Genomic DNA, 14,536 nt, shown 5'->3' with positions numbered 1-14,536 from the left:
GAGGAGGCGGAGGCGGGGGAGGCGGTGGCGGAGGGGGAGGAGGAGGAGGCGGAGGAAATGATGGGAAAGGCGGAGGATGGGGATTTGGATTTGGATGGGGAGGTGATGGACCCGGCGCAAACGGTGGTCGTTGTTGGTATCCCGGTTGTGCTAAAAAGTTAACGGACAGTCATAATTAAATAAGAGATTGCCTAAAAGAGCAATGATAACTCTTAAAGTCATACTTTGTCACCATTTCATTCACAATAATTCCACTGTTTTTCCTAGTTTTTCCCTTTGCAACGGCCTAAGAACTGGACGATTTCTTTCTCTTTATTTTTTGTAATATCTTGTGAGATCTTTTGCTTTGACTGAAATGAAATATTTCCGATTTGTTTGTTGTCGCTCTTCCAAACTTAAACTACTTTTACTTTTTTTATAAAAACAAATTGAAGAAGTAACTAATTCTTCAACTGACTATTATAAAGACCCAATACTTGTGTGTTTTAATCGACCGTTTAGTTGACGACAATAAAATGTTATATTAGCAGAAAATATAAATCCAAGAACCAACTACTGATTCTCATTTTTAAGGATTTGCTTTGGTACTTTTACATATACTGTATACTTATAAAATTGGGTCACACTGTACGTCTGTCCGCAAAGAGAAAGTATATATACTGTGTTTTTAAATAATAAATACTGTGTCAACAATCAATGATTCGATATCGTCATTCATAAAAGAACCATAGTTGCATTGATATTTGTAGCCGCACAAATATGGATTGATTTTGGGTTCAACAACTTTGAATTGGTCATATCATGGTTCTGGTATTGCGACTCAACAAAGACAAAAGAGCCGCAAAACAAAAAAAAAAAAAAAAAAACACAAGAGTGTAAATGAGGTACTCGTACGTCATAGGTTTAGGTTTTGTGTTATTGAAAAATAAATTTGATATTGGGTCAAAATTTAATCATGGCCAGTCTCAACTTAATAAGATGATTGCAATCATGTTAATTTACATGATTAGTATGTTTTAAACAATTAAGTTTATTTGACAAAAACTTGTAATCCAATGTTTTCTACTACTCCATTAACGATGGATATATGTATCATAACTTGGATTTATGACACTCATACCAATTTTTATTTATATGTTTGCTGGTTGGTGTCTACTAAATTACGATCGGCAATAATAATGTCTCATTGCTACACATAATCAGCAGACGTATATTTAATGCACCTTACACAGTTGTTTTGGTGTTGTTGGTCATGGTGTAATGAACTATGAATGTCTATAATGATCATGATTTCTTAATCACACATTCTTTTTTCACACATTCTGTAAACTGAAATATCACTAATCATAGCTTTAAATTCATGAATCTGAAAATCATCTGCGATCTTTCTGATCACATTATGCATATGAAAACTGATAAATTTAGAAAACCCTAGGTTTTTGCTAACGTGTAACCCGAACCGGATCCGCTGTTTTCATGAGCCGGAGCTCCAAAACTTTCCTGTGAGAGTTAGAGTGAATCTCGGTGGAGAATGTCGGGCTACAAGCGGGTCTATATTCGGGTAAAAGCCGACCCGACTTAAACCGGACACCACAAGCATTACACAGTGTCTTGGCACCTAATGGACCCATTCTCCATTGAGGCGTTTTCTCTACTCCACAATGGCTGCAGCACCGCCTCGGCTGCTGCTTGACTCCGTCAACGGACGACGCTTCCTCCGTCTGTCTTCCTCTCTTCTTCTTTCCGGCAACGGCGGTGGGTAGCAGAGAAGATGGAGACTCCAGAGACCAGACACGGCCGTTGGTGCGGCGGCGTTTGCTTCGGGGTTTGACCGGAACACACTGTCTCTGAACCTCCACCGACACCGAGAAATCACCGGACAGATAAGATTCCGAGAAAGAATCCTCCACGAAATTGGATAACCACTCTAGGTCCTCCAAATCACCACCAACCTTGACAGAGTAAACAACACAAAAAGACAAATTAAAACAGAGCAAAACAGAGTAAAAACAGGGGAGCCAGGGGGAGGAAAGAAACAGAGTGGGTAAGTAGGCTTACTGAAACGTCGTCACTAGGAAAAGACAAGAGATCTTCAAGCGGTGAAAGACGAGTACTTTTGTCCGAAAGGCCTTTACCTTTGTCACGTTCTTGTTCTTGTTCGTCTTCTTCTTCTCTTTGTGACGAAGACGACTCTTCTCGTATGAAAGCACTAGTAGTGTCGGCATTAGAGAGGTCGAGAAGGTCGTCGACAGAAAAATCACCGAGAAATGTTTCTACACACTCCATATGGGTTTTTTTCTGTTTTTTTGTCTATAAACGTATGAAAGCACTAGAATTATTATAATGGTAGGAGGAGCGAATCCATATGTTTTGAAAAAGTTTGTTCGTGTTCCAATATTATTTTTACACAAATTGCATTCTCTTTTTTCAAAAATTAAAAATTCAGTACGTGTCTATCTCGAGATAGAGAGAGAGAGAAGAGAGAGAGAGAAGAGAGAGACAGTAGTGGAGAGTAGACAGAACTGATTGGGGTTTGCAAGCAAGAGTGGGTGTTTTAGGTTTTTGTGAAGTTGGGAGACTTTGTTTGGTAATGTTTCGTTGCGGCAAATCAACAAACCACGCATTGCCACCTCAACATTTCACTTCATTTTTTTTTCCTTCGAAAAATTAAAGGAAAGATAGATACATACAAAAAGTTATTCAAATTTTATCTATGTAGACTTTAAAAGATAAAAACTCTGGAATTATTTCAGAGTCCCTAATCCCAAATTTTTAGTTTGTAATATATAATAAGACAGGCCAAGATTTCTTCATAATTTAGAACTATCAAATTAAGTTTGTCAATTTTAACTACGTTTGTCAATTTTGGTACGTAACTTTTGAAACCATAGTGTACTACTATACTAAACGCACGTATCAGTCCGTAGTACATATACTTAGTGACTTGATTATGAAAGTTTCAAAATGGAAGATCTGTAGAGAATTACAACAACAAAAAAACTAATAGTAATTCCTTTAACCAGAAGAAAAAAAAAAAACTAGTAATAATTCGTACGTCGACAAGAATGATTGAAAAATATGGACTATAAAGTCTGGCTCCCACTCGACCGTCGGTGGAAGGCACATTTGAGAAATCTGAAATTGGGGACCAAAACAAAACAAGACAAGAACGTTAGATTTATCTATTTGTTCTTTAAATCAAGAATGGAAAGAGTGATCACATGCCATGATGAGACGTGAAAACATTGCTCATTGTAAATACATATGCGCAGTGTGAAACATTGTTCATTGTAAAAATATAGCTTTTTGGTGACAATAATTTTACACTATAAAAAATCGGTTCGAAAAAAAAAAACCTCATCAAAGGGTTGATACATTTCACATGGGCATCATAAACCCATAAAAAAAAAAAAGTAAATAAATCTCGAAAGTGCAAACCCATTTTAAAAAAAGTAAATAACCTTAATTGACAAAATGAGATAGATAATAATCCAAAATACATAATAAACATAATGTATTAGATTTCAAACAATTGGGTGTTTGGTCTAGTGGTATGATTCTCGCTTCGGGTGCGAGAGGTCCCGAGTTCGATTCTCGGAACACCCCTTTCTTACGTTCTAATTTATTTATTTATTTTTTTGTTTTTGTTTTTGACGTAATTAAAAGCGGTAAGTGCGTAACATATGGTGGGCTGTCACTGACCTGGTAAATGGACGGTTATATTTACAGGCCTACTTAGCCCAATGGGCTTAATGCAAGTTAAGTGAAAGTGGGATGTTCTTGAATGCGATGTACAGTATCTTGGCAGAGAAGCAACTGACAAAATGGACCAATTTTTAATTAAATATGATCTATAACTTTGATATTGTAGAACTTTCATGAAACTTTGATTTGGTTGATTTTCATTTAGAGGAGATAGAACTTCAATGTAATCCTAACTCCTAGGCGCACTAACTAACTATGACCACAATGTTAATTAAGTGATAAAATTATACTAGAATATTGCATATTGCATTCTTCCATATCTTGCGCTCAAGTCCTGAACCCTCTTTTACACTCCATAAAACAAAAACAATAACAAAAAACAAAAAGTCATTATCTTCAGATTGAAAAACACAGTTGAATTGAAACCAATATCATTTTATCATTATCTTCATATTTGTCTTCATATTGGATTAGTATGAAGTTATGACCAACTATTTCCCAAAGACAATCACAGATTCACAGATCTACTTCCCAAATACGATCCACTATAAAATACTCCCTCTGTCTCACAAAGATTGATATTTTGGGATATATTTTTGTCTTACAAAGATTGATGTTTTGCAAACTTCAAGAAGTAATCATTTAAAATATTAAAATTTTTGAATTGTTATTGGTTTATATTTTCTCTCTCTACCAAAAAGTAATTATAAATTAATTAACAAATGAAAACTAAAAATTTTCTTAATATGTGTGAAAGTCTCAAAACATCAATCTTCACGAGACAGAGGGAGTAATTCAAGTAGTACTATAGTAGACACGTTTCAGTACACAAAATTATTGCAGTTCCCAACCATAATCGAATTACTCCAAATATTAATTATCGCGATACCCTAGTTTAGTCGACATAATATAAAAGCATAGTATTAAATAAATAAATTTAGTTGTGAATTGGAAAAACATTTGATATAGTTGACAAGAAGTCTATTTAACTGTACGTATAGATCTTTGGATATTAGGTGGCTGCTAGGTGCGGTGAAGCATTTATTAGCCGGTGCCAGTAAACCAAACGTTCCGGACTAGGTTAGGTGAAACTACCAAATCAATTAATGTCACCGATTCATATACTTCATTAAAGTATTTCAAGAAAACATCTAAGATGTGAACTAAAAGAAAGCCATCAATTCCAACATTTAATTCGACGATATGGACTTCCATCTTCATCATCAGAATGACACGGCGAACATATTTATTATTTGACCTTATCATTCCCCAATGAGTTTACTTTCTCACATTTTTAACCATCACCCTGTCAGTGTCGGTTTATAACTTGAAATGGAAACACTCTATCTCTAAAAGAGGCAAACCAAACTTGTTAGCATAGACCTTTTTTTATATAACTAAACTTCTGATTCTGAGCAGAGTTAGGGATAGAGAAAGCCAATGGAAGCTATGAAGGAGACTGTGGAGGAGAGCTTGAGAGAGATGAGAGATACGTTTGCGAGTGGGAGGACGAGGAGTCTGAAGTGGAGGAAGAGACAGATCACAGCTATATACGAGATGGTTAAAGACAACGAAGACAAGCTCTGTAGTGTTCTGTTTCAAGATTTGGGCAAACACAGTACTGAAGCTTTCAGAGATGAGCTTGGTCATGTCTTGAGATCAGCTACTGTTGCTATCAACTGTCTTGATAAATGGGCCGTCCCAAAACAGGTAAGAACCGACACTATTGTCGAATTAGGTTTAGAATATTCTTAATTATCAAGAAATTGACTAATCATATTACTTGGTTCTGAAAAAAAAAAAACAGAGCAACCTTCCTCTGTTGTTCTTCCCAGCAAAAGGGAAAGTGATATCGGAACCATATGGGACGGTTCTTGTTCTGTCTAGCTGGAATTTTCCTATATGTAAGATTCGCGATCTTGAATAGTTTTTTTTTTATAGAGATAAGAGTTACAATTTCGAGATTTTTATTTTATTTTATTGTTTGTTGTCAGCTTTGTCTTTGGATCCATTGATTGGGGCAATAGCAGCAGGAAATACCGTGCTTCTCAAGTCATCTGAATTAAGCCCTAACGCATCTGCCTTCCTTGCCAAGACAATCCCGGCTTATCTTGACAATAAAGCCATCAAAGTTATCGAAGGAGGACCTGATGTCGCCACTATCCTCTTGCAGCATCAATGGGACAAGATCTTTTTCACCGGTATTAATCCATTCACCTCTCAACACGTGATGACTTGCTCGGAATTCTCGTGACTGATGTTGTTGTTGTTTGCTTGTAGGGAGTCCCAAGATTGGAAGGATCATAATGGCTGCAGCAGCACAGCATCTCACTCCTGTGACATTGGAGCTTGGGGGCAAATGTCCCACCATTGTTGATTATCCCACCATATCAAAGAACATCAAGGTATGCGCTTTGCTCTGTTTCTCTTACCTTACCTCCCAATTTGATTGCAACAGAAACTAGTGATCGTAAAAGTCCCTAAATTTGAATTATTGGTGATGAATATAGTCGGTCGTAAAGAGGATTACTGGAGGAAAATGGGGATCTTGCAGTGGACAAGCTTGTATCTCTGTAGATTACGTTCTTATCGAAAAGAGTTTTGCGTCTTCTCTGGTACGTGAACGCTCACAATGAAAACGCTCGCAAACTCTGTTTCTGTAGGATTTCTTAAAGTTTGGTGGTTTTCTTTCTGTAGATTGATATGTTGAAGCCAACGATAAGGTCTTTCTTTGGGGAAAATCCTAAGGAATCTGGATGTCTCTCAAGGATTGTAAGCAAGCAACACGTTCAGAGACTGTCTCGTCTTCTTAATGATCCCCGTGTCCGAGCTTCCATCGTCTATGGTGGTTCTATAGACGAAGAGAACCTGTAAGCTTTGACTTAATCCTGTTTCTTGGATCACACGAAATTTGTTCTACATGTCATTTTAACCTAAATTTGTTTAATATAATAGCTATGTTGAGCCAACAATCTTGTTGGACCCTCCTCTTGACTCTGAGATCATGAATGAAGAGATCTTTGGTCCAATTCTCCCGATTATCACGGTAAGCATATTCAAAGTATACACAGTATATATATACATTAATAAACAATCAACTAATCGTTGTTGATTTTGTCTATTTCCTCCTATGTTTTGAAGGTACGTGACATCCAAGATAGCATAGGGATCATCAAGTCAAAAGCAAAGCCACTTGCCATTTATGCATTCACCAATGATGAGAACCTTAAAACTAGAATTTTGTCAGAAACATCCTCGGGAAGTGTTACCTTCAATGACGTCATGATCCAGGTATAAATATATTTAATGGCTCAGAGTTATTTACTTTAGGTCTCGATAACGAATTTATCGATTTCGATTCTGATTTTAAATTTGGGACTATAGCAGTGAAAAAACATATAGAAAATTATTGCTATATGATTAAGTACTGTTGAATGGAATTGCAGTATATGTGTGATGCGTTGCCCTTTGGAGGAGTGGGAGAGAGCGGAATAGGGAGGTATCACGGGAAATACTCATTCGATTGTTTCAGTCACGAGAAGGCAATAATGGAAGGAAGCTTGGCAATGGATCTTGAAGCCCGATACCCTCCATGGAACAGCTTCAAGCTCAGTTTCATTAGACTCGCATTTAGTGAAGCTTACTTCAAGCTTCTCCTCCTCATGCTTGGGCTCAAAAGATCAAAGTGAGAGACAAAGAAACACACACACACACACAACACACGTACACGATATATGTGACTGATTTATATCAGTATATCACTCTTATGTTTAATTTACATATTTTTCACCTAATAAGTCACATTCCAGAATCCAGATGTCTTAAATCACTTAAGCTTTGAGAAATATCGTGTAAGCAATTTTTGGTATCAATCTATTTCTACCGGATATGATTTTAGTAATACATTTTTTTGCGAAAACTTAAGATTATTCATTTAATTTCCCAAAAATAGGCTTTGATGAATCGTATATTACCTTAAATAATACTTAATTTGATGAACCATTGGACTACACAAAGAATGAATGTGATACCTCAATATATATTGATCTAGCTAGCAAGATTGTTATAAGGACCACTACATGGTATACTTACACACACAGTAGACAGTAGTATGCATACATTGGATCATAAAGGTGTACGTATACGTGTCTTGTCCAAAGAAAAAAAGACAAAAGAAAAGCTGATAAAAAGTATGGGCACACACGCTACAATAATAGATTACTGCATCACTGAACTAGTTTCTTTCATCCCCACCCTAACTAAAGCTCTACCAAAAACCCTAGCTAGCTTTTTTTTTTTTATAATCTATTTTTGTTTTTGTTTTTTTGGCACCTCGGCCTTGCTTGCCCCTCTTTATCTCCAATCTCTGCAGCATTCTTCATTATTAATTTCTATCTTTACATCTCTCCCTCTCTATCTTTCTCTGTTTCTGGTTATGTCTTATGTATTCTTGACCTCAATTCCAACCAGAGACCATAAATATATTGTTGGGTGTCCTTAACTCTTTGAGAGTTAATAAGCAAGGAGGATGGTTGACTTGCTATTCAAGGTACGTTCCCGAGGCTTAACTACGTGAACTTTAAGGTGATCTAATCGTATCTTTTTCTTATTTCTACTTCTTGATTTTTTTTGTTCACCAAAGTACACGTGTCTTAAGTAGATAATGTAGACATATGCACGTGTCTAATTGCCTGGAAAATAGGATTAACAAAGCTAATTACACAAATTGTTATGGTGACATAACTTCGGGTGGAGATACATGTCCGCAAGCAGATAGCAAGAAAGGCTTACGGATTCCATGAACGAGTTTTTATATATTTCACCTGATAGTTTTTTTTTTTCCTTATATCACTTACACGAGCTCATATATATCATGATTCCATATTGAGGCGGATATTGCGACCGATGTTAGGTTCTAGGATATATTTAGTCTTTCCGGAGAGGAATTTAATAAGATCATGCTAATCTTTGGTTTGCTAGACATATATTAATATATTAGTGGCGTTAAGCAGGTACCATAGAGAAGATTAATACTTTATATGTTCCTACGTATGCGATTCGCCATATTAATCTGATTAACTTTTTCTTGATGTATGCCTTTGAGCACCTTTTTATTTAAATCTTTGAAGAATTATTGCACTAGAGAAACCATTATACTTATATGGTCTTGTTGGTTTGGGGGTTGGGGTGTCTAGATGATTAATTTAAATCCATGAAAGGTTGTATTAGGAGATTTTTTTTCATTAATTAAACCTTACGAACAAATAATTATACGTAATAGTGAGTTCTAAAACTAATTGGTGTAATCTACAATAGCCATGTGATTCAACAACGTACGAAATATATAATTATTCCACTAGTTGCTTCATATGTATTCGTCATTTATTCTTCAAACACCCATTCATTGTGAAGTAGAACACTACGAGTGTCTAGAATTGACAATATATAGGGCCAGTACTATAATCGTAACTTATATTTTGCCCTCATTTGCTTTCCTGTCATTGTCACTATTTAATTCACTCTAATTAATTCACCTTCATATCTATCTATAAAGATTAATTCACTTTACAGTAACAATATAAAATAGGTGATGCTATATGAAGAAGATATAGTTCTGAATATTTAAATCGTGTAGACTTCACTGGACCTTATAAAAAATAGTAATAGTTTATCCAAATATTATAACACAAGAATTTCTCGAGTTTATCCAATGGGAGAAGCAACCGGCAACATCGGCATAAACATGGAAAAAAAAACGTATCGAGAACCAAAAAAACTTACGTGTTTATATTACCCACAAATACTAAAAACTATAATAAAGATTCAGCACCGTACAATTTAAATAGTAAATTAACACATCCATTATACATAACAACAAACAGCACACAATTGTTTATCCGATTTGCAAAACCGTCTCATAAGTATTACATATAGATCATCAGAACAATAAAACAAAACACACGTTACATTTATAGAATCAATATGGAACAAAACAAAAAGAAAAACTCGCGTTCTTGATTTAATCAAGATCTAAGATCTTGGTGGATTTTGATAGAATTGCGTACCTGGTGGCATGAACACACTAGTCGTCATATTACTTGAATAGTATCCACCAGAATTAGGATCTACAAACATTGCCGATGAAACTCCTCCGCTACCGTCGGCCACAATGGGAGGATTAAACGGGTTTCCTCCTCCTGCGGATGAGCTTTGATGATCACTTCCCCCACTACCCGCACTCATGTAGCTGCTTTCAGGGCCTTGGTCATACAAAATTCCTTTGAAGAGGTGACCTCCGATATTGACTGTCGTTTGATAAGCGTATTGACCATCCCCATCGTCTACGCCACTCATTTTAACACACCGAAAAAGCGCATCTGAGCTCACCTCCCCTGGAAAACTTGCTTCCCCCATTTCTAACCCTAAAAACATATATACACATTAGATTTCACATACTTAACAAAAAAAAAAAGCATATAAACACAAGTTTATTGCGTTTGTGTTTTCATGTTATATTATGTGTTTAATTTAAAAACCGAACACAACTTTGTAATGTTTTTATCAAACTTGTTTTAGAAGGAAAAAACTAGCTAACAGAAAACGAAATTACAACTCAGAATTAATTTTGATTGAAAACAAATATATAATGTGTATTTTTAAAAGGTAAACAAAATTTGTGGAAGTAGTAAAAGATAAAATTTAACAATTTGTGTTTCTTTTAACAAAAACATATGATTTGAATCTGAGAAGTTGTTCGAATCTCAAATTGTTATTATAAAAGACAATAAATCTAAAACAATAACCTGCTGAGTCGGATGGTAAGCGAGAGGAGGAAGATGTTCCCGGTAGAGTAGTATCCCTATGGCGTTTAGGGATACTCGAACCGCCGCCTGTACCGCCACTACCGCTTCCGCCACCACCTCCAGATGTGGACATATGAAGCTGCTGTTGTCTCTCACGGCGTCTGGCAACGGGTATCCAAGTGCTCCTCACGTGTGTAGAACAATCGAATCCGCGGCTCTTACAGCAAGTCCTGCAACGCATGTGAGTGCAGTCTTTCTTTGCTTGGTTCCCACAGTCCCGACAGCTTATGGTGATAGATCTTGATGAGGTGGCTAAATCAGAGACGTCGATCTGATGACCTGGATAAAGATCTAAGCTTTGTTGTTGTTGTTGTTGTGGATGATGATGCATGAGCATCTGCTCTGGTGGAATCTGCCATATCTGTTGGCTCGAGCTTGGGTTGATATTATTTGTGTTTGCGTTTGGTCTATACCAAATCCAGTTTGTCTTCTGTTGTTGTTGATTCTCTTCTTCTTCTTCTCCGTTGTTATTGTTGTTGTTACCTCCTAATGAGAATATCCCAGCCATTTCCTAAGACCTAACACTTCAAACCCTAATCTTGATCCAACAATATCCATAATTCAGAAACCCTAATTACCATGAAATCCTTATCCTTTTTTTTTCTCTCCTTCTTCTCACTAAAATTTAGCCTTTCTATCACTCGTGGGTGTCTTTGCTCTTCGAATCCAAACTCAAATGCTTGCCAAGATCTCACTCTCCCGCTCTTAGAACAACAAAGTGTGTTTCTTGGTAATGAGTAGTTGAAGTGAGAGAAAGTAAGAAGAAGAAGAAGAAGAAGAAACAAAAGAAAGGGAAGAAAGAAGAATTTAAGCTGTCTTTGCTTAATTATGAATCTTTAATTTTTCTCTATAAATTTCTGCAACGCCGCCATGGACGGTTTTAGCCTTCTCTCTCCTCTGCTCTGCTCATCCCTAGAATTTAAGTCTCTCTGATTTGGTTTTTGCAGATTCTATTCTATGAAAAACTAAAGTGAAAAGCTTTTCTTTCCCCTTCTCACTTCGGCTTTGTCTGAACAAAATGCTTCTAGTTCTGTCCGTATGAAAGTAAAAAAGGATTAAACAAAGACTCTCTCTCTCTCCTATCTCTTCTTTCTCTCTCTCTATCGACTCAGAGTTCACACCCACGGGGGATGATCCACTGGTTCTAGCTTTCTTGTTCCCATCCCATGGTCCAGAGTTTTCCACGTGGCCAATGTGTTAATCGTATTTTCATCTTAAAACGTTACACTTAAGTATTTTCTTAACACAATTTTAATTTTGTTGTAGTTATCAAAAAAAAAGTTAGCCCATGTGTCCGTACATACTACTAATCAACCGTATTAATTAAGGTTAATTTGAAATCAGACGCTTTTTTGTATATAAGATGATATCTCTACTGCTTAAATATTTGCTTTTGTTTCGTATCTCAAAGATTTTTAATTGCCCACCTAGATGCCTTAGGGTTCTCTCTTTGTTCGCGTTTTAAATAGCTTTGATATCGGAATTTTTTTTCTTCATATTTTACTAAACTCTAATGCTATACGTATTAATACATTTACACCTAATCAAGTTATACCAAAAGATTTCATTATTAGTATTCTTTTAACAGATTTTGAACAAAATTCAGTTCTTGTTTATGTCAAAATATCATTCGACTTAGTTAACAATGCGAAATAACGTCTCTTGGGGCATTCAACTTGGAATGGTTGTTCACTAGTGCTCACATTAAAGAATAACAAGTTCCTAGCTAGTTCTTGCATTACGTGTAAGGAAAACAGAATAGGTACATAAAATGTAGTATAGCCATATTTAGATTGTTCTGAGGTAACTTAACTAATCTTGTGATCAAATCATCACAACTTTTTTCTTTCTTAATAAAATATTCCCCATCAGATGTAATGGCGTTGGCGAAAACGCCAAATTAAACATGGTATATAATCTACAATGAAAATAGTATAAATTTAAACAACCGTTATTTTGAGTAGACTAGCGATTTTAACAATTACAACAAAACATTCTAAAGCAAAGAAATTATAAATGGCCAAAAAATAAACTAACATACGTACATGAACCAAAAAAATTACATGCATAATGAACTATCTCTTCTATGATTATACTGCCAACTTTGTTTTGTTCAGCATTCGGTTAAATATATTGTTACTCTTTAAAAAAATCATTAATTCCATGTTACTGCTCCAATAACTACAAATTGATTTCGATTCAGGAAACGAATAGAAGATATTCTTAATTTTCCCAGTAACCTGAAAATCGATGATTGGTGAATTAATTATTAAAGATAGACTAAATAGTCAATAGTGTATAAAATCATTTACCATGGAATAGTTTATGGAAACAGAGAGATTCGGGGCAGTGAAAAAGAGGCTCTCTTTTTATTGATTGTAACAAATGATCATATTAATATACGTTATCGAGTGATTTGAGTAACTAAAGAAGTATTTAGTACTATAAAAAAAAAGCGAGTAAAGATGAAAAAAAAAAGCATGTTACTCTTTGGAGTCTATGTGGCTATACAAGGGAACACTGCGCCACCTACGTGTACTTTTTTGTATTCCTTTATTTTTTTCTTTATTTTGCCGACGTATTCCTTTCTTTTCACTGTGAATATTGTAAAGATTAAAGACGAAGCGAAAATATATTGTAATCCTTCCTTTTCACTGTGAAATTATATATATATAAAGATTACTCTGTTTCATCATTTTGACACTTTTTTTTTGTTACAAAAAGAATGTCATTTTATGTTTCCAATGCAAATTTTAAGCTTAAATCTATTTTTTATCCTTATTATTTGAGCTTATTAATTAGAAAGAGAAATAACTTTAATGTATTTATAAAAGGTAAAACAGAAATTTAAACAATTTTCTTAATTTGTGTGCATTATGTCAAAATGACACTCTTTATGAAATAGAAAGAGTAAAGATGAAGCGAAAATATTGTAAATCTGGTATCGTAGTTTAGTTTTGGGCGTTTTTGGGAGAGAATCTTACCGAAAACGGAGGAAAAAAAAACTAATTTATCCTACTTTAGTTGCAATAGAAAAATTAAAGGTTGAGCTTTTGAAGGCTCAAAATTCTTTATTTAACAAAAAACAATGTAACAAAATTTGGAATAAGAGAGATTTTGATTTGCATTCTCTATAGTATATTTGTACGTAGGATTGGCGTTATATATGTATAACAAGGGAAATACTTTTTCTCTTAATTACAACTCGCATCAAATATCTCAATGATGGTTTTGATTTGATATATTGTAGCATGGTAGGATCATTATGAAATTATGATCATGCGATATCGCATGTTTTCTTCTTTTTTTTTTTTGTGATATCATTGTATTTTTGTAGTTATACTGTCTCTTTTTCTATATTTTACTACACCGAAGCTAATGGATATGCTGTTTATGTCCCAATATAACAATATGTATGGATACAGTTTAGTAATATTTAACGTCTTATAAACTCGAACTCCAAGTTATTCATATGATTATTTGGATACATTACATATAATAAATTTGAAGTACCCTTGTATCTAATATTCGTAATATTCGTTATCTGAGATAAAGATACTTTGTTTGAGATTTTAAAACTGTAATATACATCAACTAGGATTCTACAACTAAAGATGTTGTCGCAGACCAATCCATAAAGCAAGAATAAGTCTATAATTTTAAGATCCAAATAAAAAACAAAAAAGAAACCACAATGTCAGTTTTAAATTGGCTCAAATATTAAATTAGTGCTGTCACTTCCGAATCGAATCAGAAACAATCATGTACAATACATCGTTCTTTTTTCTATTGGTATTTTTAGATAATTAATAATGGACTCGTCCGCTTGATCACAAGACCGTACCAACTACTAACTACCAAATTTGAACTCTTAAAATCAAGAAAACGTTAAATCGGCTTAGCATCAGGATCAGACGGATCCAGATTAGTGTCCAGTCCGAAGGTTTTGGAAAGAAAAAGGTATTTAA

The 14,536-nt window shown here is 34.9% G+C and overlaps 3 protein-coding genes and 1 non-coding gene across 4 annotated transcripts; 2 read left to right on the top strand and 2 right to left on the bottom strand.

The window, feature by feature from the left end:
• LOC104729557 (GATA transcription factor 7-like) lies at positions 1,259–2,529 on the bottom strand. Its single transcript, XM_010448510.2, has 2 exons — positions 2,059–2,529; positions 1,259–1,952 (listed from the first exon to the last, which is right to left on the bottom strand). Exons 1-2 carry the CDS (start codon positions 2,284–2,286, stop codon positions 1,443–1,445), a joined length of 738 nt encoding a protein of 245 aa, XP_010446812.1. The 5' UTR covers positions 2,287–2,529; the 3' UTR covers positions 1,259–1,442.
• Positions 3,535–3,606, top strand: TRNAP-CGG. Its single transcript has one exon. It is a non-coding gene; the product is annotated as a tRNA-Pro (tRNA).
• LOC104729556 (aldehyde dehydrogenase family 3 member F1) lies at positions 4,924–7,606 on the top strand. The gene is made up of 9 exons (XM_010448509.2): positions 4,924–5,415; positions 5,513–5,609; positions 5,700–5,906; positions 5,986–6,110; positions 6,216–6,320; positions 6,403–6,575; positions 6,661–6,751; positions 6,847–6,996; positions 7,152–7,606. The coding sequence occupies exons 1-9, from the start codon at positions 5,146–5,148 to the stop codon at positions 7,392–7,394; spliced, it is 1,461 nt and encodes a 486-aa protein (XP_010446811.1). The 5' UTR covers positions 4,924–5,145; the 3' UTR covers positions 7,395–7,606.
• On the bottom strand, positions 9,246–11,672 carry LOC104729555 (protein SHI RELATED SEQUENCE 2-like). The gene is made up of 2 exons (XM_010448508.2): positions 10,509–11,672; positions 9,246–10,127 (listed from the first exon to the last, which is right to left on the bottom strand). Exons 1-2 carry the CDS (start codon positions 11,074–11,076, stop codon positions 9,736–9,738), a joined length of 960 nt encoding a protein of 319 aa, XP_010446810.1. The 5' UTR covers positions 11,077–11,672; the 3' UTR covers positions 9,246–9,735.

This window comes from Camelina sativa, chromosome 12 (assembly GCF_000633955.1).
Source record: "Camelina sativa cultivar DH55 chromosome 12, Cs, whole genome shotgun sequence".
Classification (NCBI taxonomy): Eukaryota; Viridiplantae; Streptophyta; class Magnoliopsida; order Brassicales; family Brassicaceae; genus Camelina; species Camelina sativa.
This window is presented reverse-complemented; position numbering and strand designations above follow the sequence as displayed.

Excerpts from the sequence above, each read along its gene's own strand:
- LOC104729556 (XM_010448509.2), top strand. The coding sequence starts at position 5,146 with ATGGAAGCTATGAAGGAGACTGTGGAGGAGAGCTTGAGAGAGATGAGA. Across the intron at positions 5,610-5,699 it reads TAGCTGGAATTTTCCTATAT|CTTTGTCTTTGGATCCATTG; the intron begins GTAAGATTCGCG and ends GTTTGTTGTCAG. Across the intron at positions 6,997-7,151 it reads TCAATGACGTCATGATCCAG|TATATGTGTGATGCGTTGCC; the intron begins GTATAAATATAT and ends ATGGAATTGCAG.
- LOC104729555 (XM_010448508.2), bottom strand. The coding sequence starts at position 11,076 with ATGGCTGGGATATTCTCATTAGGAGGTAACAACAACAATAACAACGGA. Across the intron at positions 10,128-10,508 it reads CTTACCATCCGACTCAGCAG|GGTTAGAAATGGGGGAAGCA; the intron begins GTTATTGTTTTA and ends ATATGTTTTTAG.
- LOC104729557 (XM_010448510.2), bottom strand. The coding sequence starts at position 2,286 with ATGGAGTGTGTAGAAACATTTCTCGGTGATTTTTCTGTCGACGACCTT. Across the intron at positions 1,953-2,058 it reads TTCCTAGTGACGACGTTTCA|GTTGGTGGTGATTTGGAGGA; the intron begins GTAAGCCTACTT and ends TACTCTGTCAAG.